The sequence below is a fragment of the Anopheles nili genome, chromosome 2 (assembly GCF_943737925.1).
Source record: "Anopheles nili chromosome 2, idAnoNiliSN_F5_01, whole genome shotgun sequence".
Lineage (NCBI taxonomy): Eukaryota > Metazoa > Arthropoda > Insecta > Diptera > Culicidae > Anopheles > Anopheles nili.
In genome coordinates, this window is record NC_071291.1 from 9461848 (window position 1) to 9485244 (window position 23397).

Consider the following 23397-nt stretch of genomic DNA (forward strand, 5'->3'; position numbering starts at 1 on the left):
CTCAAATCCACAACCGTTCGCGACACAGCCTCACCGCACCATTCTGTGATGCTCGCATGCAGCGGGCAACGAGGTGTTCAATCACAAACAAAACACACACACGGACACACACACAAATGTGGGGGCGATTGAGCCGCCACGTTTGGCACACGTCAGGATACCTGCCGCGAACGGCAGAACACACGAACGGATTGCTTTTCGCGGCGATTCCAAACGGACGAAGGTAAACAACTGCTCCGGCGGTTGCCGCTTTCGCGCTCGCGTTTTCAGCCGTGTTGTCTCAGACCGTAGCCTATTAGCGCGCGGGTTTTAGACACCTTCCCACTAACCGGGATTCGCAGGACCAGCAGCACACAAACACGGCTGTCCGTGGCTATGTCCACGTTCCGCGCGCGTATCGCACCACTTGCACTTCCTGCACCCGACCCACCCCTTCCTAGTTGTTGGTTCCAACTCTTGATGTTGGCTTCGTCGGGCGGACAGCGGCCGTGAAGCCTACTGTGAGGCGATGATAGTGGCACGGCGGCGTGAGATACGCCCCAAACGCCACTTCGGCTCGACGGAGAAACCTGGAAATTTCGGAAACTGGCCACAGTTTCACCAGCGCTGCCTATTATTGCTGCTATTGATGATTTTGTTGGCGGCTGGTGCTGTTTTTTGTTGGTGATTTTGCTGCTGATTTTTCGATTAGGCGCTAGTGGTGGGCACTCCGCGTCGGAATTGGACGAGCGGTCCGATCCGGAGCTAATCGTATGGTTGTACAATCCCGAGGGTACAAATCCGATATTACTATGATGTTAAATAGCTAAAAGTTGAACTAAAAAGGGAAATAAACCTAATACATAATAAAAAAAAACGATTATTGCCAATATACCACCTCGATACAAAACATAGGTATCTGATGTGCATTATTTAACTTTTCAAATATTGTGGAAGATCCAAATAAATCAATTTCCGAACAACTTTATTGCTTTTTCATAAACGCTTTTAGACGCCTTGGCAGCGTTATCTACGTATTGTTAAATGAAAGAAAATAAATAATCTCATATTGCAGGATGAGCCATCCCACCAGACTGTAACTATGAGGTATAGTTAATAGATATTCCAAAAGATAATTTTTTAAAACATGGATCAAACTTGAACTATTTAAATCAAGTAATTCAATGTTAAAGATATTATAATTGAAAATAAATATTAACATGTAATTTAGGTGTGATTCAATCCGCAACACATGAAGAATTTGTTTGCCCACCACGAAGCAGCAAACTAGGCGTCCAGCCGCTTCGTGTAGCCCTCGGCGGCTATTGCTGCTTTTGTAGCCGCCGCAAAGGATCCTTCATTTGACAATTGATGGCAATGGGCGTTCAAACTGTTGATCGCAAGTAATCGCCCAATATTCAAATGTCCTCCACAGCAACACGAGTATTATTTCCCAATTTTTCATCAACATGAATTGCTTACCTCTTATGTTTCCACTGCTTTTGGATATAGGACATAGAAATCAAATAAGCACAGCTAGTGACTGTGTTTCAACTTTTGTTAAGTTGTTAGTAAACTATTCATTTTTTCAACTTGATGAAATTCGATTCAAACTCGTATACACCGACCGAATTGTTGTTCTTTTGATCATATTCCACCCAATCCTCTTCCGATAGATCTATGTCTTCAAATGTAGGTCCGTTTTCTGTTGCTTTCGCAATCCATCCAGAACGTGGACTAAATTCTATCGGTTCAACGCCACGGCAATCAAAGGCAACGATTGTTTTCATTTTTCCGGAATCATCCTCCGTATAGCTAGCTGCAAGATGCAAACAGAAAACGCCATTATTTCAGTATATACTTTGCGCAATCCTGTTTTTTGACATACCATTGGAGCCTTCGACTATATCGATGCTGTTTTGCCTTGAGCACATGCGACATTTCATAAAAAAATTGAATCCTTTTGGGTTGCGCGAGTCTTCACCAACATGCTCGCTTTCGGTCATATCGTGCCACTTATCGGATGCTTCATTGCAGCTAGTGCACTTCACTTTTACGAAAAAAGCGTAATTCGGGTGATTCGTTTTTAGTTCCTCGATATTCTCCAGAGTTGCTTTTATTTGCAATCCTATTTTACCCATTGTGGTGCACCACCTAAGCAAAACAATTCGGTGTACGAAACAAGTCTGTTAATCTCAAAGTGACATTTGAAGGCTGCCGGTTGGCTGACAATAAACGGTCGTATAAAACATTGTAACAGAATCATATCAATAACAAAAACCATGTAAGCATAACGTATTTTAGCAATAAATTATGTCTCATTGAATAATCTTATGCTAACTGATTTCCGTCTTTGCAGCCTCTCCGATTTCTATCGAATCGGTTTGTATTGATGTTTAGAGCTGAAGATGCTATCTACACCGCAAAATGTTTACTAATTGTTTGTAAACAAAACTCCAATGCTAAGCTCGAAATAGTTCAAAAAGTATTACGCCCTAGCGTGAATTGATATCCATGGCTTCTATCGACCTGTCGCGCTGTAGAATGTGCCTTAACGATCCACCTATGGATTCACTTGTGTTTTCTGCCTTTGATACATTCCAGGGCAGAATTCTTACGGAACTGATCGACGATCTTTTTGCTATTAAGGTGAGCAAGACTCGGTATGAAAGTAATACCAATAGCGGATGGTCTTAACGAGGTTTCATTGATCGTATCACTACGGTGCACATGATCGATGAATCCCACACAGCCCAATTGTATCGCTCGTTTCATACACTTTAGAAGCGCTGATAATTTGTATCGTTTTTTTCGCTGCACAGATTTTAAACGACGATCGTCTGCAAACGGTGTGCCTCGATTGTGTAAACCGCATAAATACAGTCCATAAAATTAAACAATTTTTCATCAAAAATGATCAAAAACTCCAAGACATGCTACAGAGTGATGTTTCAACTAACACGTTTGAAGAAGAGGTAGTTTACACCGTATATTCTTCTCACCTCTCGAGCGACAGGGAAGCGAACAGTCAAAAGTTGGACGCCGCGTTACCGAAAAACATTCCATTGGTCAAAGCGGTAGTAAACCCGGAAGAAGAAAATGCCACATGTAATTTATCATCAAACGTGAGCGCCACAACGGACAATTTGGTTTTGCTAGCAATCGAACAAGAACGCTTCGATGAAGACTTGCGAGTGTTTGAAGATAGCGACTCCAAAGATGATTTGCCAACTGATGCTAATAAAAATCAGACCACGATGGAAAAATTCTCCTTGGAAAAAAGTGAAAAGTTGCCCATACCACCTCACAAGTGCTACCTCTGTGGCGTCATTTTCGAAGGTGCACTGGAGTTCACCCAGCATTTGCCTACGCATTTCGATCAGGTACCCTACACCTGTATGGAGTGTGACGGACTGGTTTTTAAGACGGTACGGGAAGCGAGCAAACACGTGGGGCTTCATGATGCGAACGAGCGTCCGTTTAAATGTCGCATCTGCCCGCTGCGATTTCCTACGCGGGTCAACAGCTTGACGCACGAGCGTAAATTACATCGGTTCAAATTGAAGCAAATGCAATCGTTAAAAGCTAATGACACCGCCAAGCGGAAATCCATTGCCAAGCGTGTTTCCCTCGTCAATGGCAACCCTCTAGACGGAGCGATTTCATCAAAACAGTATCAGTGTGAGATCTGTGCGGGAAAATTTACGGCGAAGAAAAATCTCACCCGCCATCTGATGATTCACACCGGAGAAAAACCGTTCAAATGTGACCTATGTCATCGTGCCTATCGACAGGCGGGGGAGCTGAAAACGCACATGCGGATACACCAGAAGGAATGCGACGAAGTCCAAGCTGGAGACAAATGTGATAAAAGCGTTCACACCGCATCAGCGACTCTCACATCCCTCCGGAAATCACGTAGCCGCAAGATCGCGAGGCAAGACAGTTGACTTATGATTTTGTTTTATGGTAAAATATCGCCATATTTCAACTATATTTATTCGCTATACGTATTTGGCCGTTCTACGCAGACACTGGCGGACTACGAATAAAACACATGCTCTAGTACAATTGTTAACTGGTAAAAAAGACGCATCTCAAACTGACAAAATAAGCTGCGTTCTTTCTTCGCGCAATTATAATTCCGAACCTGACGATAAGTCGATGTAATGGAAGGCGCAGTTCAATTTTGCCTACATACGGCGGGGCGCGAAGACGGTACGTTCTCCCAAGTGGAGGACATTTTAAGTTTCAACAGTATTTGGCTACGGTTTTGCTCAGCACTCCGCCCTCTCAACAACATCCTATTGCCTACGTTAATCGGCTACAACAATATCCATTCCTTGGCGTTATATAACCTTTCCTTTAAACACTCTATATTCCAACTGGCTCAGCCTGTTAACGATAACAACACATTTGATTCCTATCCAACATCGACGTCCGTTTTCAGGTGGACAAAACACATCTGTACCAAATTAATACGCGTCCTCATTCACTACGCCGTTTCTGGTGGTTTTTGGGTAAAACGTGGGTTTAATACTGACTATCGCCAAAGAGTTTACACGTATTCGGGACACATTTCAACTACTGTTTGGCTCTAATTTAATCTTCCTATCTCCTCTACGGCCATGCGGTCGCTCCTTTGGATCCTTGTCCATTTTGCTTTATCGCCTTTAGTTGTCCTCCTCTTCGCTATGGGTGCTAAGGACTTGCTCCTGCCACCAATCGTGCACCTCGTAGATCATGTTCGAGTGCGAGTGGCCAAATTTGCTGCTGTTGGCTTGCTGTTGCTGCTGTTGTTGCTGCTGTTGCTGGTGTTGCTGCTGCTGGTGTTGATGATGGTGGAACGGCGGATGCTGTGAATGAGGCGAATGATCACCCCCATGGCCGTACCCTAACCCATGATGGTAGTGCAAATGCAGACTATGGCTGCCGATTTCGCTCAGATGCGACGACTTGCCAACACTTATCGACGGTGGTACTCGTTGTTTCTTTTTGCTCATGTAGCGATCCTTCTCATTTTTGGCCTGCGGATCGGACAGGGTTGGGGCTAGAAATTTCCTTCCACTGCTGGAACCGGTGGAATCGGAACGATTCAGCACCGTAGCCGTCTTCTTGCGGTTCTTTGCATTGTTTTCAATGTCTTTAGCCGCCTGATCGGTGCCAGTGTCCGTTGACTCCACGCTGGCATCCTTTCCAGCGGCCTGTTCTTCCGCTTGCTTCGGTAATTGGCCCGGGCTGGTAACCGACGACTGCTGGGATGATGCAACCGATTGCAACGGTGACACCGCCTGTGAGGCGAGTCCTTGGCTTTGGTTAACCGCTTGCTGCTGAGCCGGTAGTTGCTGTTGCGAAGACTGCTGAGGTTGCTGTGCTGACTGCTGCAATGGTTGCTGCGTGGGCTGCTGCTGCGGACCAGCGGTGGTGGCGGATTGTTGCTGCTGCTGTTGCTGTTGTTGCAGCAGTTGCTGTTGTTTCTGATCGTTCGTAGCTCGCAGTCCAGCGATCAGGGAATTTTGTTGCTTCTGATAATGTGAGAAAAACGATCACGTTATTCACGCTCCAGTATTCCCCCGGAGAATGGTACACATTCCGACTTACCGCGACGTTATTGGCACGGATTTTCTTCAAGCAACCCTCCAGCCAGGTGCGTATGGTCTGTTTCGCCACCTCTTCCTCGATGATGTATTCGAACTCCTCACGAGCTAACAGCTCCTCCAGCTGCAGAGCCTTCCGTATGTCAACCGATCGATACGACAGCATGCTGGAAAGGAATTGAAACGATGAAAAGGACAAGCAGCAGCGCCTTCAATCGCCCCGCTGCTCACTTGATCACGTCGTGGAAGGTAACGTCCTCGCCGTTGTGCAGCTTATCTAGCTCGTAGCACATGTATTTGAACAGCAAACGATCCTTCTGCGGGTCACACTCGAGCCGACCCTTCAGCAGGCGCAGGATAAACTTCACCCGGCGCACCGGTATCACACCCCGCTGGTGTATGTCCACGATGTTCCACGTGTTCTGGAAGTTCCGTATGTCGGCGTACGACAGCAGCGCATCCTCTTCGTTCGAGTAGAACAGCGAAAAGTTCTCCATGATAATAGCTGCACCGGTCGAGCGAGAGTGAGAAAACCAATCAGTTGAATAGTGTTACAAAAGGCGTCAAATATCCTGGCGCTCGGTTCCCGACCAAAGCTAGCATCTTCCACCCTTGCTGGCATGCCTTTCCCCGCTTGTTTCGCTACCCCCTTTGTTCCCGGCGCTACACTTTACCGACTAGCAGGTTCAGCACGATGTACGTGATGATGACGTAGAAGGTGCAGAAGTAGATCAGGCTCGCGGTGAAGTTGCCGCAGTCCGTTTCCCAGTAGTTGGCGGCCAGCGTGCAGTACGGGGGCTGGACCATGCAGTCGTGCATGATCTTGTTCCAATCCTCACCGGTCACGATGCGGAACAGCATCGCAACGCCGGTCACCGGAGAACCGAAGTTTGCTCGGCTAGTGTCGATCACCATTCAGGATCCATCCGGCGTTAGGGGTGTGGAGATCGGGGAAATCATCGCAAATATCACGTGTGTGCCGGGGTGGGGGAGGGGGTGTGAATGGGGTGAATTTATCAAGATCGAGCGCCGTGCGGAGGTGTGAGTGTGTGGGTGTGTGGGTGTGTGCCAGGGAGCGGTTTTATTTTGCGAACAACGTATAATATGCGATGGAACGATGTAATAGAAACGTTTCAAAATTAAACCACAATTAAATGGTAACAATGGAAAGTAACGCGGATGCGCATACAGCGATTTATTGGGGGAGAGAGAGAGAGAGAGAGAGAGAGAGAGAGAGAGAGAGAGAGAGAGAGAGAGAGAGCGTGTGATATGGGAATGGAAATGATAGGGGATTGAAACGAAAAACGGTACGTAAGGCAGGTGTGGAAAATCGCATAGGAAAATAGTACGTGAACGATCGGAAGGGAAGAGAAGAAAATTCAATCAAATTAGTACGAAGGCAAGCGCAAACCATTGCTTCGAAGGAATAAGAACACAAAACCAGTAGCAGTAGGGAGGCATGTGTTTTTGTTAAACGTACTTTAGTTTAAGGGGAAAATGCTACGATGCACGATCAAGTAATATTCAACCTTCAAACAATAGCATATGGATGAGCAATGGGCAATGAAAGCAAACGTGGTATATCGGGTCGATAAAAAATGGTTTCAAAAAAAGCTACATCGAGTATAGAAAGGTCGGTTAATGGGAAAGGCGGAAACGAGATACGCTAGCTGTGTTCAACGGTATGCAAAACTAGTGTACTGTACTAAATTCGAGCGTTTTAGATGTTTCTACGACATACGATACGTAGGGGAACGAAAAGCCAAGATTACATTAGCTGTGCGTGATCGTGAGAGATGAAACGGGTTCCGAAAGTCGGGGTGCCAAAACAGCACAAAAGAATGCGTTTTCGTGTATGTGTTGTGAAAAGAAGGGGGAAAATGCACAATTGCACCGGGTGCATATTACAAGTGTATTGATCGGTGTAGGTTGATCGGTGTTTAATGAAGGATTAGAAGGACAAAAACATAAGCATACAAATACACATAGACACGTTGCACGAGAAAAAAGAATAAGCAGTATACTGGCGGACATTATCCTTGCGAAGGTTACGCTTTTGCACGGTGTGTGAATAAAGTAGCCGACCAAAAGACGGTTTGCGCGTTTGAGATGTTTGAGATAACGTCTCGATGGAATGCTACAACTGGCGGCTCCAACTTCAGGGAGATCGGGCAATGCTTCCCTGCCGGAGGAGTGTCCTTCGGGCGGTATTTTACACACATACTGAACAGAGGCTTAACATTCGGAATTGGTTTCAGATATTCGGGGTTCATAGTACGTCGATAGGCAAAGCTGCATTTTAACGATATAGCATATAGGATACGGACATTGAATAACACAGCATTCCTCTCGGTGTGCACACATGCGAGGGAGAGAGTAAGAAACCTTTCTGCTTTAATACCTAAATCGAGTAGAATAAAATATCAACGTAACGCCTAAAAACAAAAACGGTTCCAAGGACAGACATCTGTGGTCGTGAAAATGAAGGACCAGAGTTTCATGATGACATCTGATGAGAAGATTGATAAATTGTACTGCTGGAAACGAGATGCATTCGGTATGGAACGTGAGCCTTTTGGAGCAATTGTTTCAGCTCTAGCATGGGTTGAAGGCTACATTTGATAGGGCTAATAGAGCGGCAGTAACAGAGAGAAATGCTGATAAACAGGAACGTACGGAAAACAAATGCAAGACCGAAGATCGCACGTGTGCCGGGACACAAACATAGAACTTACAGCAGAAAACATGTGGGGCAGAAGAGAGAGAGAGAGAGAGAGAGAGAGAGAGAGAGAGGCAGAAGTAGAAAAAAAATGACGGGCAAATAGAAAGAGCATTCAAGATAATATTATCAAAATAAACACTGGTACGAACGTGGTAGCATTACAAAACGGTCTGGGCGCACTTACGGGCAGTTAAACGTTACCTGACGTAAACCATTACAATCGCTAGTAGTGGGTTTAAACCGTCGAAACCTATCTAACGTGGAAGCTCTACATAAGCCTGATGGTTCGAGGCAGAACACGGCAACGAATCGACCAGAGGCAAACTGTGAGACAAAATGCATAATGCATGCGCCTTATGCAGTAGTAACACGATCGATCTTTGCCGTAACAGTCCTCGATGGGATTTAAACTCCTTTGTCCTGACGGTGACACGTGCATATTTCGTTTTGCGGATACCGCAGGGGGCATGTTTCGCGCAACAGCACGAGCACGCAAAGTTAAAACACCTGTCCACTGTGTGGTACGAACTCAAAAAACCGAAACAATGATGAGAAACGGAACGACCACTACACGGCGGTCGATGAGTGATGAACGTGAAAGGACATTAAGGATGGGAAGATGGCTGAAGTTAGTCGGCCGCATGTCAGAAAAAAAACCCACAAACGCCGAGGCGGCAAATGCTAAACGAATGCCTCATCGGTGGTACGTTGTGTTCTCGGTAGACAAAAAAGCCCGCGGAAATGCCAAACAGCAAAACAAATCGTAGTTACCCGAGAGAGAAAAGAAAAATTAACAAACAAAAAAACGGGATCAAATGAGCAGTAAACAAATTTTGTCTCAACTACCACGGGCGGCCGCACCGGGTGGGTAGAAGGTGCGTGCGGAAGCTGTCCTTGCAGAGAGAAAAAAAAGCCGACATCCGGGAAATGCCGGGCGAACCCGTTCGGTCGTCCTGAAAGGAGCCCCACAACCGAACGGTGCAGCTTCCGGTGCACCTGCCCACCGGGGGTTGGTCCGATTCGTTTAGCATTGGTCACCCGGAAGGCGGTTGGTTAGGGATGGGTTCATCTGTTCCGGTTCCGGATCTGGACGTCCACCGTGTCCGGAACCGTGTAGGGTCGATGCGGCAGACCAACTTGCCACTGTGCATGATGTCTGCTGTCGTATGATGATGACGAGCGCTATGTCACACAAGGAATTTAGTCACGGACAGGCCCTCGGTTGGCCGGTTAACCCTTTTTTTATAGTTCTAATGGGTGCTGGAAGAGCGGCCAGTGGCCGGGGAAGGGACATTGAACAAAAACCATAAAAAACGAAGCAACTCCGCCCGCTTCCGGCGGAGTGAAAGGAAAACTGGAAGGGATGTTTTGGGGCAGGCCCTTAAGGTAACTCGGCCACTACTCCGGCCGCCATCCTGCCGTCAGTGAGCTTTCGGGCAGGGGGCTGGCAGCCAGGGAGCAGGGAGTTGCCCTCGGGCGGTGGGGTACTTACCGGCCAATGCCTTCACCGTACTTGACCGTACCGAACAGTATCGTGCCGGCGAGGGCGTAGAAGAACACCAGCAAGAACATACCGAAGATGATGAAGAACGACTTGCACACCGACACACCGACGGTAAGCATTAACATTTTCAAGGTCGTATGCTTGCCAGTTATTGTGAAAAACCGCAATATGACAACCATAAAACCAATGAAATATGATAAATCGCTCTGCGGGAGGGAAAGAACATAAACATCCGGTACGGGATTATGCGTGGAGGACGTTGCATCGGACGTTCACTTACTCTCAGTGTGGTCTGCAGGAAGATCCAGACGACGCCGGCCACGGTGACTAGCAGATCGTACCGGTTCCGGCGGGACTGCCAGTAGCCACGTGGCGTGAACGCGATGTTCTTCATGACGACCTCGATGACGAACACGAACGTCAGAATGGTACTGACGATCACCAGCCGTTCGGTGTGCACCTCATCCTTAGTCCACTGAAAGGCACACAAAGACACACGGTAAGGATCTCGAAGAGATGAACCAGAAACCCGACAGAAACGTACCGTGATCGACAGGAGCATACTGTTGACGAGCACGACGACAGCGATGCAACGTTTGAAGGCAATATGTTGCGTGATGTCGTAGACAAACGCCCGGAACTTGCGACCATCGGGACGCGGTGGCAAATGCAACGGTTGAGCGATCTTTAGTCGCTTCTTTAGGTCACACCAACGACGCTGGTCGACCGTCAGTAGGGCGGTACCTTTGTTCTCAGAGTAGTTCGCAATCACGACACCGACGAACAGCGTCAATCCGATCATGCATCCGAGGAAGATGTACACGTGGATGTAGATAGCGTGCACGGGTCCCAACGCCTTGATCAGCACGTCCCGTACGTCGATCCAGCCTTTGTACGAGAGCACCTCAAACAGGGCCAACATCGCGTCCCCAATGTTATCGAAGTTGAAGCGCCGTGGGTTAGCCCAAACGCGCGGAACCAACATCGACGGGTATGACTCGTTTACGCCCGGTGTTAGCTTCATCTTGGTGACGAATACACGACGCATGAAGACTCCCACGCAGTCTTCGCGTTTCTGGATGGTCGGATCATTGCAGCGTGCTAACCGACCCCCGTACAACTGCACACCGTAGCTGGCGAAGATGAACATCAGCAGTATCAGGAGCGTTGAGACGAGCAGGATCTCTTTGAAACCACGGCACAGCTCGTACACCACCTTGCGCATGTGTGGCACAAGTGTGAAGATCCGAAGCGGACGTAGACACCGCAAGATCATCAGCAGCTGAGCCGAGGAGTTACTCGGCACCTGGCGAGGCATCCAGATCAGGAAGGTAGTCGACACGATGTAGATGAACACGTCCAGCACCGAGGCAACGTCCTTGATGTACGCTTTGGGTGTGAAAAACAACCCGTCGGCGAGTATCTTTAACGCCAGCTCAAGGCTCATGAAGATGACAAACGTGTACTCGGCCATCTGCAACGCGACGTGCTCCATCACACGGTACTGCGGTGTTTCGAACATCATCGAGATGCAGGACAGCGTCGTGACGAAGATCATCACCCAGTCGAGGTACGTCACTAGGCCCAGAAAGTTGCTAGAAGAGAACGAACATTAGCACTAGTGTGCATAAAATCTCATCCTGGAAGCGGTTCATACTCACTGGAGGCTTTTGTACTGCACTTTTCGCTCCTTACCCGTGAGCGGATCCTTCAACCGAGCGTCATACCGACCGTGCACGATTCGCTGGCAGATCTTGCGGAAACGGCTTTCACGTGGCACCGCAAACAACGGCGTATCGAAGAAGGGATGATTCTCACGTAAGTCCTCCTCACGCTGGTTCCGGCGCATCTCAGCCTGCTGCCGTTTGGCCTGCAGGATCTTAATGTCAAGATCATGGGGACGTGCCCGTGAAGACGTAACGCGACTAGCAGCCCCGATGTCTCCATTCTCCATTAGATGCTCGTACGTTTGCTTTAACTTAATCGAACCGCTGCGTACCGAGCGACGAATCGAGCGAGATCCAAACTTCTTCTGATCGACGCGCCAAGGTTTCGTTTGCGTGATCGTACCCTGCGGCTTCAGACCAGCCTTGGTGCCAGCTACCGGAAGCATTGACGAGTCCCCAAGCATGAGTCGCTGGTTGTTTGAGTCGTTTATGATGTGCGTGATGGCTAGCTTTCGTAGGTCGCTACCGACCATGCACACCTTGGCCGTCTTGTTCATCACGTTGATTGGGCGATGTTTTTTGTAGGCGATCCGCGAATCCCAACACTCTGGCATTGGCCGCTGGTAGCCCTCTAGGTCTTCCGGTTCCATCTCCAACACGAACTGCTTCATAAACGACTCGCGCACCTTCGGGAGCGTGAAGTCGTTAGGGATCTTGTGCAGAATGGCCATCTGGGGCGAGTCGGGGAACTTTTCAAAGATGCGCAACCGGAACGGGAGCGTCTCCTTGATCTCGGCGCTTTGTTCGCGGAACTTTAGCTGCTTCAGCTTCTTGATGTCTTCGTCAAGCTCGAGATTATCGAGAATGACGGCCACGAACAAGCTCAACACGATCTGGTTGAAGGAAAGCAAACAAAATATCAAGAATCAAGTGACGTTAAAAATGGCAACAAATCCCCGGTTATGCCCGAGTCCAAAGCCCACACGTACCAGTGTGACGAAGAGATGGTAAAGGATGAAGTACACCGCCACCAGCGGTGTGAGTGTCTTGCTTGTCCGTATCATCGTCTCGTCCATAACCTCTACCCAGGCTTCCTGCGTGAGGATCTGGAACATGGACATGAACGCGTCTGGGAAGCTCTCGAACTTGGTGTAATCGCACAGGAAGCAGAACAGCTGCATCGAAATGCTTGAGCTGATGATCAGCAAGCACATGGTGAAAATGATCAGCGAACCGAGCTTCTTGCCTGGTCCGAAGATCTTGTACACGAACCCCTCCAGCATGGGCGAGGCCTTGATCAGGCGGACGACTCGCAAAACCTGGAAGTAGGTGAACCCGCTTAGGTAGAGTGCCGGTATGATGTGGAGCGTCGTGCCGATCGCGAGCAGTAGTTCGAACTTATGGATCGAGTGCTTGAAGTAGCTGCGCCACCCGAGGCAGTAGATCTTGAACAGCGTCTCCAGATCGAGGAAGAACGTGAACGCGATCTCGATGTAATAGTACTTCTCATAGAACACCTGCCGTTGGCGGCCGTCGTGCTTAAAATGCATAGTCGCAGTCACGATCCCATTCGCCAACACGACCGTCATCACGAGCATGCGGAAGTATGGCGATCGCAGGATCGTGTGGCACGTTTCCGGTGCTATTCCACCATGCTTGTTGTCATCGATCGTCACCAGCTTCCAGCCACTATCATCACCGGTGATGATCTGTGACGCGGTGCTATTCTGTATGTGACCCCGTACACCCCACATCTGCTGAAACTGGACGCGTATCTCGTTGAACGTCTCCGTAATGACAGCTATGAAAACGTTCTTCACCAGCCACGCTAGGAAGAAGATCATCGTGCTGAAGTAGAACGCGGCACGCCACGCCGGCAGGGAATCGATCGCACGGTACATGATGAACACCCAGCCCTCCTGCGAGGCCGCCTGGTACACGGTGAAGATGCTGGTCGCGATATCCTCGAACCCGGTGAAACCCATCGCGTAGTTCGTGAGGAAGTCCATCTTCATGCACTTCATGCCGGTCGGGCACTGGTAGCCAGAGTTCGGATCGAGCGAACAGAACGTGTCCGGTATCGCGAGCGAGTTAATCGTCAAACTTTCCCGCTCGGTTGTGTTCAGCACGCAGTGGTTCTTGAGCTCACCGAAAAACTGCACCCCAAGCAGCCCATACAAGGACATGAAGAACAGAAAGAACAGCGTCACGTTGTAGATCTGCTGGCTCGATCGCTTGAAGATCTGATTGATGCGGCTCTTTGGCATTGAGAACTTGAGGAAGACGCGCAGGAAGCGTATCATGATGAGGGGCCGCGGTGCACGGACCGTGCTGAGGTAGGAGAATTTGGGCACGATCTCGAGCATCTCGAACACCTGCAGGCTGACGGAGAGCCACAGAAACAGCACCATGGATGCGTCGAACTGGCACCAGTGATCCTTGAAGTAGGGTGCTTCGCCCTGGAAAAGCGGAATGAGCGTGTGTGGAATGAGCAAACCGTTATCCTGCCACGACTCTAAGGAGCTTACCCGCAACGCGCCACGGATATGTATCTTGGCTATCATTTCGGAGGTGAACAGCAGCGTAGCCACCGTATCGCAGCAGAAGGTACAGTACTGCAGGAACGGGTGACGCTCGAAGGTTTTCGGCGTGTTCAGCGACACGGATGTCAGCGATATCAAGGCACAGAGGCGCATCAATCGGCGGACCCATAGCTGTCCGTGAGTGTGTGTGTATGTTTGTGAGAGTAAACGGAAATGAAAGAAACCGATACCCGCGCGAATGGCGCGTGGACGATGAGACAAAAGGGTATGGAGAGTGTTAGTCTTTCGGTAAGGGCACATGTAACGGATGTATCGATTTTGCAAGGATTTATGGTGACTTCATGCCATGCTAGTGTCGTTCACATTGCCAAAATGCCGTACATGCGTTCAATCGCGACATTGGCATTTGTTTTAGCTGTGGTTGTTTATGGTTGCGATTTTAGCGATGAAATTGGAACAGGAATAAAGCATACAGAGTTTACAAAACGTATAGCTTCATGCAGAACTATGGCTTAAATTTATTAGACAGATGTTGAATGCAAAAATGCCTTAATGATTTAAATGGTAATAACATATATAAAAGACAAATATCATGCAATAGCTGTTTCATACAAGCTTTCCGATAAAAAACGGTATCTAAAATATAAAGAAAATAATTCGTAAAATATACACGCAGTGAAACGCTTCCAATGAACTTCATGTTTTGTACAAAGCACCATGGAGGCGCCTGGTGTTTTGTACAAAACACCAGGCGCCTCCATCACTCAATCATGAATTAAATTCCATCTGCGCCAGCGGACGCTACGTTGAATCACCCAGCAAAAGTTCAACGCCACGGTCATTTCACTCCTTTATCACCCCGCTACGGAGCGAAGCGGAACGGTTATCGGCCACAAGCATACTTCAGCCGCAAACGTCCGTGGCGTTTCATATAAATTCCTGCGTAGCTCGTGCTGATAAGCCCTGCACGAGGTGTGGCACGGTCTCAACATATAGTATCGGTCGCATTTTTCCCATTTGCAGGGGAAAGCAGAAGAAAAAAAAGAAAACCCTTCGCCGACGGTGACAAACGAATGAAAATAATGGGCGATGGTGCACGGCTGCCACAAGAGAAGGCTTCGATGTTAACCGAGAGCGCCCGGATCGAACTGATTAATCGATTCCGGCGGGCATAAATGCGAATCGGAAGCGCCAACGTAAGCAAACTGTTAGCGGGAAGGGGACGAATGCGAACCAACTGTGGCGCACCTGCCGTGGTCTTTCGAGACAAATCGATCATAGCAAGCATAGAGTGCTAGCGAGCAGAAACAGAGGAAAGAGAAAGAAAGAGAGAGAGTGAGACAAAGATAGAAAAGAAAAAAAAATGACAAAAAAGTAAGAAAACACAAATCACATTCCCAAAGGGTGTGAAATCCGTCAGCAAATACCTTCACTACTATGCATGGTCAGCATTGCTTTTATGGCTTGATTCGGTTTAATCGCGTGTATTTTAGTATTTTTTTTTTGGTTAAACATGTCGTTTAATACATTGATGATGGACAGATGATGATGATGATGAGAAGTTGAGTCTCTACGGTAGTTAGACGGCGGGAGGTTATTACGGGGAAGCTCGGTTCGTGACGGCGATTCACAACAACGCAACGCAACAGCAACGAGACAAACGAACGAGAAAGGATGAAAATACATTTGAACAACAACGATCACACGCACCAAACGTTACGGGTTACATACACGGAATGCAAAATCGCTACTACACACTTAAATGTCGAGCACGATCAGGAGTAGGCAAAAGCCATGAGGGTGTGGTTTTTTAAACCATCCCTGGGGCTCGCAAATTGGAACCAACATGACGGAGTAGGGGAGCATGGGTTAACTACACATAACTGGGCTGTGCTGCTGGAAAATAGCAGCACGTTAAGGATAGGAAGGAAAATACGACGCATGGAGAGCTTACAATACGAGATGGGATCCGTCCGGAACGGGACCCACGCATGACGGTACCTTATTGACCCACTCGATGTCAGCGCTCTCGTTCAACGACTCCTCCGGTCCGTAGTCGGCCAGAACCGGTTCGCCCTTGATGCTCTGCTTCCGGCCCAACATGTTGCTGCTTTTCTTCTTCTTCTTCGAGGCGGACGTGCTGACGCCCGTTGCCGTCGTCGCCGTCGCCGTCGCCGTTGTCGTCGTCGTCGTCGTTGCTGTTGTTTGTTGCTGTGGTAGCTGCGAAAACCTTGATCCTTTGCTAATTGGCGCGCCTCGCTAGTGCCAGTGCAAGATGGCGACCGTGTACGGTGGTACACTGCAGCCTCCTTCCCTACTGACACGAAAAGGACCCACGGTGTCACGCATCCGACACCGTAGATTGTTGGCACAAGTTTGTTTTTTCTTTCTTTCTTGCTTTTCACGCCCACCCCCAACACTAGCACTTTGTAAAGGGCTTCATTTTGCTTGAAAAACGGAAAATCCCAACCCTGCCCATCACATCACGGAAGCACAACGGGGGGGCTCATCTCAACGCTGGACCATTATCGATCGCACTGGGATGGGATTTTGCGCGAGCCCTGCCACATCACGGCTGCCATCTTGGATTTCGAATCTCTGCTTTCGGATGCTTTCGGATCACGGCGCTTCCGGGGCGGTGCTGGCACTCACGCATTCGTTTTGTCCGTTGCGCAACGCAACGGTGGCCATCGGTGTGAAGGTTAAATTTAAACCAGATCAATCAAACACCACCCGCCACGGAAGTCGGGCGGGTGATGCTGGAGCGTAGGATCTGGGCAGATGGGTTAGCACACGGTAACAGCAGCAAGAAGAACAACGTCCGGACCCGGAGAACGAGCGCCAGAGCGCCAGCACACGCACTCGCACCAAAGGCAGATTCTGCACTGGCGAATCTCGGGTGCACTGGGCAAGAATCTAGGTCCGCTCCCGTCCTAGAGAGGGAGAGAGATGTGATGCGCGCAAATGCGTGCGAAAATGGCGTGCGAGACAGCCGCGGATGAGGAAACTGTCGGAACCGGGTGCGTAGTGCGCTTGTGCGAGACTTGTTGTTAGGCCAGCACACATTCCAGAAGTGGGCATATGAGCAGGATGCCCAGGGTGTCTCTCCGTACGTTCGTAGGATGATGGTTGCCAGGAGTTAATCGCGGATAGCACGCTTATAAACGTTTTTGTTTTTCCACGAGAGCGATTAACGGTGACAAGTTGTTGTGTTTGAAGCAGGATAACGAGAGCCTAGCCGAATGTAACCTGTTGCCAGTTTTAGGCGCAAGAGATGTAAAGAGAGCCGCTCCGTGTTGTTGTCCAGCAACAGGTTTGTTTACATCCGAGTGGGTGTCCTTTTCAATTGGCCGCAGGCATCCGAGTGTAGTCCTAGTACGGCAAGCGGGTCAGCTGTTGGCGATGGCACGTGTTTGAACAAAAACACAGCTGGTGGCGTGTTCGACACATGATGCAAGCCGTTTTCTGCGATGCGTTACTATGGTTTCGGATAAATTGAGTGCCGATGAAGCCGTACTCGTTTACGCATGCAACACGATGTGTTACTAAACACCGACTAAATAATCAAACACCTCCCAGATGAACGTGTTGCAATGTGATGTATTATTTTTACCAAACTTAAAAATTAAACTGGACTTCTATCCATTTATTTGGTTTTTAAAGCTTAGCTTTTATTTGGCTAATTCAAGCGTAACAATTTGGTATCACTAACGTTGTTACTTTTGTTTAGTTCTAGTTTAGTGCATTATTGCACCACCGAATTAGGGTGGGTGACTGTCATGGTTATTTACATGCGTAGTGCCTTTTTCCTGTGTAACATGAATTAAGGCACTGAGCCAGCTTATGAGCTAGTTCCAATCCGGTGGAAATCTAGCTTGCGCTGACGTATAAGGTACAAGGAATACTCTGGCAACTTAGTTATAGAGTAAGAGTAGAGTAAAATGTATTGAAATAATCTTATGAATGAAAATAATAAAGTGTAATACAGTATCAAGGTTTAGCATTAGTCATGTGTTTCACATGTATACGCTTATGCTTCGCTACTGTGCTACGGTCACGGAAATGCCTACCACACGTACCACACCCGTACGGTTTCTCGCCGGTGTGGCGTCTGCGATGCACTAGCATCACACCGCGCTGCCGGAACCGGTCGTCGCAATAGTCGCATTTGTACGGTTTTTCGTTGCTGTGTAATTTTAAATGACGCCGCATGCTACTGTACTGGGAGAATTTCTTTGGGCACACATTGCAGCTGAAGCTCTGTTCCTTAGTGTGTGTATTCTCGTGTCCCTTCATTGCGAATGAGGTAACAAACTTTTTGTGGCAAAAGCGGCATTTATAACGCCCGGCAGAGCATTGTTCCCGGTGCGTTAACATTGCTGGTAATGTTGCGAATTCTGTTGAACAGTTTTTACACTGCACGGGAGTAAACTGGTGTGGATGGGATTTTATCCCGTGCTTTAGCAGCAACAAATCACTTTCAAATACTTCCGAACAGTGGATGCATACGACACTGCCTTCGTCTGTTGGTATGTTACTTATTTGTTCCTCATCTTCCACAATTCGTATTTGTTTGCACGCCGAGATGCCCTGCTTCGAGTCACGACGTGATCTTAAGGATAACTTGCTGTTTGCTTTCGAGGGGAACGCTTTTTCTTCCGAAGTTGTTTTCGTATGGTTGCAAATGTGTTGTTCATATTTCGCATGCGAGTCAAATTTGGTCTCACAGTACACACAAATGATTTCATTTTCCGAATGTCCGGTTCGAGCTTCTTTTGTACTGTGCTCTTCCATAGCATCCGTCAAATCTGCAGACTCGAGATAGTACGACTTCTCGCTAAAATCTTCATCATCAAAACGGGGAATCGGATCAGTCTTGCGCTTGTCCTCGATATCGTCGATTTCCGATTTCTCCTCCATGTTGTCGATAATTTCAATTCTAATCAATTTCTTTTCAGATTTCTCTGGTAATATCATAACTTTTAACTGGGAATCATCAGAATCTAGAGCACTAGTCTCGTTTGGGTTGTCTACAACGTAAGTTAGTTTATTGCTATCGCTGGAATGCGACCCTTCATCTTCTTTCTCCAGCTTTCTAACGTCGTTATAGTCTCTGCTTTCATCAGCTGCTCCCTCGAATTCCTGGGAGGTGCACAATGGCTGTAGTTCATCTTGACTCCATTCTAATGAAGATTCTACCTCATCAGAATTTCTACGAATAATGGAATGATTTTGTAACCTATCGTTTCGACACCAGATTTCAGCTCGGACATACCGTATCATTTTTTGATATTTACACTCCTGCTGTAGGAATTCATCGCGGATGCTGCGAACAGTCCATAGCTTTCGCACACACTCTTTGCATATTGTAGATAGCATCTCAGTGGGATGTATCTGAAAAAAGGAAAGGCATAAAGTAATCACGGTTTTCTTTAGCACCTGCTTGTTTACCTTGATTTGAAACATTTCCAACAAAGCATCGCGTATGATGAAATTTTCGTATTTGTCGAAGAGTGATAACGCATCATTAACTGATGTTTGATTAAGACAAATCCGACAACAAACTGTTACCATCCTAAGATACTATTCGATACTACCGGTAATATAAATATGCTGGAAGGAATAATACGTTTTGTAGGTGCTCAGAATTTTGTTTATGTTTACATTTTACATTTACAAGACTAAAAAACATATATCAAACTGTCAAACTACAAACTTACCCATGTAGCAAACGTACTTCAAATGTTGCAAATGACCTGTAATAAATATATGGGCCATTGTCAGTCTTTCACCCCAAGGTATAAACAAAACAACTGCAATGGATTTTCTCTGCACAGTGACCGAGACACCACCCAAAATATGGCCATATTTTTCAATACTTCCTCGCTTTTTTGTTGAATATTTTTACTGAGCTTTAAATATGAAGTCATGTTTGATACTCATTGCATTAACGAATTTTTTTTCAGCCCGTTTCTACCAATTCGTGCATGTCTAATTACAGATTCTGTGCGAACAACAGCGTGGAACGGTTTCGTTGCTCTCTCTCTCTCTCTCTCGCTTTCTCTGCTCGCTCAAACAACAAATTGAGAAGCAAAAAGCCGCCAAGCAGTGCGTACGCAAAAAAGCCGTCTGAGCATAGGCAGGACAAAGAAGGGGCACACGTACTTTTGAACATTCACGCACGCACAACCGAACCAGCCAGTTAGCCAGAAAGGAAAGGTTTGTCCGTGAAGCGCCTGGAACCCGCCGTCCCACCGACCGGAAGGATAAGGTCGCACAATTTTATTACCTTTAATTGACAACTGGCTGCGCGTCAAAGGCAGCTTCGTCGCGCGAACGCGCTTCACATATTGCAGGCCGTGTGTGTTGGCTGTGCGTGCGTCGTACGCGTTGCTGACTGTGCCGCCGTCTTCTCGCAAGAAAAAGGCCCGGCGACGTCGTCCGAGATTGTGTCTGGCCCATTTCGTCCTTACCGCCTCATTTCGTGTGTTTGTGTTTGTGTACGTGCGTGTGCGCTTCGGCAGCTGCAGCAGCTAGACAGCCCTTGCAAACCTTACCCTTGGCCGTCGGCAACAAGAGGCCATTAACCTACGGTAGAAGATACCTTGCTGTGTGTGTGCGCGCGTGTGTGTGTGTGAGCCGTCAACGCCGCCATATCGAGACCGTGGCCCCGTGGCCATTATCGAAAACGTGCGTTTTTTTTTTCTGGTGCATCGTGTCCGTGTCCTGTTGTGTTTCTTTCCGGGCTGCACAACTGTAAAACTGCCGTTGTAGGTAGTCGCCGGTCCGGGCGGTTTGTGAAGGGGCGAGACCACCAATCAATAGGTCATTGTTGTGTCAGTGCCCGGGGTTTTCCTCCTGGATTCTGCGTGTCCCGTGCTTGACAGCTGCAGCTGCTTGGCATATTGACTCCGCGAAAGGACCGTCGCGGCCGAACGAATTAGCGCAAAAAAGAGCCTGCTTACGAAAGAGCGAATAACAATGAGCGAACAAATGGCACGGTTGCAGGGCTGCACTGTACTCGTCATCGACGACAGTGAGAAGCTGGCGAGCAAGTACGACCACAAGGTGACCGTCGTGTGCAGCTACGATCCACAGGGTATGACGCTGCAGCTGCTGAAAGAGGGCGCTGGACCGGCCAAGCAGCTGGAAGAGTATCTGGTGAGCGGGTCCGGCACGACGCATCTAAGCCGGGGCCCCACGTCCCACCTGCTGGTCGTCGGGGGTGAGGTGGTCCTGTTCCGGTTTGCCTCTCGTGCCGATTGCCAGCAGTTCCGGGCGCTGCTGCACAAGCTGTCTGGCAAGGTGAACTCAGTATTTAACCTCCGCACGGAGGACTCGTCGGCGTCGCAGTATTTCCAGTTCTATGGCTACCTCTCGCAGCAGCAGAACATGATGCAGGACTTTGTGCGGACAAGCACGTACCAACGGGCGATCTACAACAATGCGCAGGATTTCCAGCACAAAGTCGTCCTGGATGTTGGCGCTGGGTCCGGTAACTGCTAAAATCTCACGGACGCAGCCAGCGACAGCACTAACCGGAAGTTGTCTCGCCTTTTTTCGCTTCCTTTTAGGTATATTGTCCTTCTTCGCCGTCCAGGCCGGTGCCGCGAAGGTTTACGCGGTGGAGGCTAGCAATATGGCTCAATACGCACAGCAGCTGGTAAGCTCGAACAACCTCACCGACCGGATAGTCGTGATCGCGGGCAAAATCGAGGAGATCGAGCTTCCGGAGCGCGTCGACGTAATCATCTCTGAGCCGATGGGGTACATGCTGTACAACGAGCGCATGCTCGAGACGTACTTGCACGGCAAGAAGTGGCTCAAACCGGACGGGAAGATGTACCCCTCGCGTGGCGACCTGCACGTCGCTCCGTTTACCGACGAGGCGCTCTACATGGAGCAATACAACAAAGCCAACTTCTGGATGCAGACGGAGTTCCACGGTGTTAACTTGGTGGCCCTGCGAGACGCCGCGATGAAGGAATACTTCCGGCAGCCGATCGTCGATACGTTCGATATCCGCATCTGCATGGCCAAGTCGATCCGGCACACGAGCAACTTTCTGTCGGCGGATGAGAAGGACCTGCACCGGATCCAGATCGATGTCGAGTTCCACATGCTTGAAACGGGCACCTGCCACGGGTTGGCGTTCTGGTTCGATGTTGAGTTCGCCGGTTCGTGTTCGCAGATCTGGCTGTCTACGTCACCGACGGAACCGCTCACGCACTGGTACCAGGTGCGTTGTTTGCTGCAAACGCCCATCTTCGTGAAGCAAGGACAGGTCCTCTCGGGGAAGGTGGTACTGGCGGCCAACCAGCGGCAGAGCTACGACGTCGAGATCGATCTGAAGCTCGAAGGTACCATGATCACGTCCACGAACACGCTCGATCTGAAGAATCCGTACTTCCGGTACACGGGCGCCCCGGTGCCCGCACCTCCCGGTTCCAACACGACCTCACCGAGCGAAACCTACTGGAGCCAGCTGGACGCGCAAGGTGCCCGTAACGCGGTCAATCTTGTCAACGGTATCACGGTGAACGGGCTCGGCGAGGTAGACATGTCGTCGACGATCATCAACACTAACCTGATGGCGATCGGGGCGAACGGTGGCGGCAACCAACCCAACATACACCCCGGACTTATCTCGAGCACGGGCAGGCAACAGCAGGCAGCTAACGCTTTGGTCGGACAGCAACAACAGCAGTCACAGTCGCAGCAGCAGCAACAAGCGCCACAACAAACACAACAGCAACATCAGCAACAGTCGACGACCGCTCAGCAGCTTGCCATGACACCGCCGATCGGATGCGCGGCTACGTCAACGCAAAACGTGGCCCAGCATCAACTGATCGGTGGGGCAATTTCGCCGTCACTGTTCACCTCCCCGGCACAGCCCATCCTCAACAGCCACCATCATCATCCGGGCCAGCCCATCCACGGCAATCAATTCTACTAGGTACGGGAAAAAGGGACCATGGGTAGAACCACCGCCCTCGTCCAACTCGGTGCGGCAGCATTCATTTTACCTTTCGCCCCAAGCTTACGCACAAACGCCTACTTTACTTTCACTTTACTTCGTTTATTTTTTATTTCGAACCCGTCCAATAAGCATTTCCATCAGAGCTAAAGCGCGATTGATATCGCATAGCATGATGATCGAAATACGAGCAGAATGAGGCACCACGCAATCATCCCAGCTACATTCTCACCCACACACACACACACACGACAAGAAGGTCGGTAGAGGAACTCAGTAGTGTTCCCCGGTAGATAGGATATGTAGGATTTTTTATTCAATTCACTTGCGCATGCTAGCTCATGGGCTATTTGATCCGGCTAAGACTAATAGCTTTTGATCATCTTCGTCCGACGCGATCGAATA

General features: G+C 48.8%; 5 protein-coding genes across 7 annotated transcripts; 2 read left to right on the forward strand and 3 right to left on the reverse strand.

The window, feature by feature from the left end:
* Positions 1–1559: 1559 nt before the first annotated feature.
* Positions 1560–2120, reverse strand: LOC128731625 (UPF0587 protein GA18326). The gene is made up of 2 exons (XM_053824758.1): positions 1868–2120; positions 1560–1798 (listed from the first exon to the last, which is right to left on the reverse strand). Exons 1-2 carry the CDS (start codon positions 2118–2120, stop codon positions 1560–1562), a joined length of 492 nt encoding a protein of 163 aa, XP_053680733.1.
* A 373-nt stretch (positions 2121–2493) lies between these two features.
* LOC128721950 (zinc finger protein 181-like) lies at positions 2494–3942 on the forward strand. Its single transcript, XM_053815760.1, has 2 exons — positions 2494–2628; positions 2802–3942. Exons 1-2 carry the CDS (start codon positions 2494–2496, stop codon positions 3927–3929), a joined length of 1263 nt encoding a protein of 420 aa, XP_053671735.1. The 3' UTR covers positions 3930–3942.
* A 157-nt stretch (positions 3943–4099) lies between these two features.
* LOC128731621 (sodium leak channel NALCN) lies at positions 4100–16635 on the reverse strand. Its single transcript, XM_053824753.1, has 11 exons — positions 16014–16635; positions 13998–14183; positions 12459–13928; positions 11464–12362; positions 10347–11397; positions 10083–10277; positions 9791–10008; positions 6251–6474; positions 5808–6081; positions 5581–5743; positions 4100–5504 (listed from the first exon to the last, which is right to left on the reverse strand). Exons 1-11 carry the CDS (start codon positions 16113–16115, stop codon positions 4653–4655), a joined length of 5634 nt encoding a protein of 1877 aa, XP_053680728.1. The 5' UTR covers positions 16116–16635; the 3' UTR covers positions 4100–4652.
* A 1367-nt stretch (positions 16636–18002) lies between these two features.
* Positions 18003–19586, reverse strand: LOC128721951 (zinc finger protein OZF-like). The gene is made up of 3 exons (XM_053815761.1): positions 19464–19586; positions 19288–19406; positions 18003–19224 (listed from the first exon to the last, which is right to left on the reverse strand). The coding sequence occupies exons 1-3, from the start codon at positions 19584–19586 to the stop codon at positions 18003–18005; spliced, it is 1464 nt and encodes a 487-aa protein (XP_053671736.1).
* Positions 19587–20993: 1407 nt separating this feature from the next.
* LOC128720210 (histone-arginine methyltransferase CARMER) lies at positions 20994–22971 on the forward strand. 3 transcript variants are annotated; one of them, XM_053813866.1, is made up of 3 exons: positions 20994–21507; positions 21587–22743; positions 22780–22971. In XM_053813866.1, exons 1-3 carry the CDS (start codon positions 20994–20996, stop codon positions 22969–22971), a joined length of 1863 nt encoding a protein of 620 aa, XP_053669841.1. The 3 variants fall into 3 exon arrangements, with proteins under 3 accessions (XP_053669841.1, XP_053669843.1, XP_053669842.1); XM_053813868.1 differs by having other exon boundaries at positions 21587–22683; positions 22732–22971; XM_053813867.1 differs by having other exon boundaries at positions 21006–21507; positions 21587–22683; positions 22717–22971.
* Positions 22972–23397: the final 426 nt, after the last annotated feature.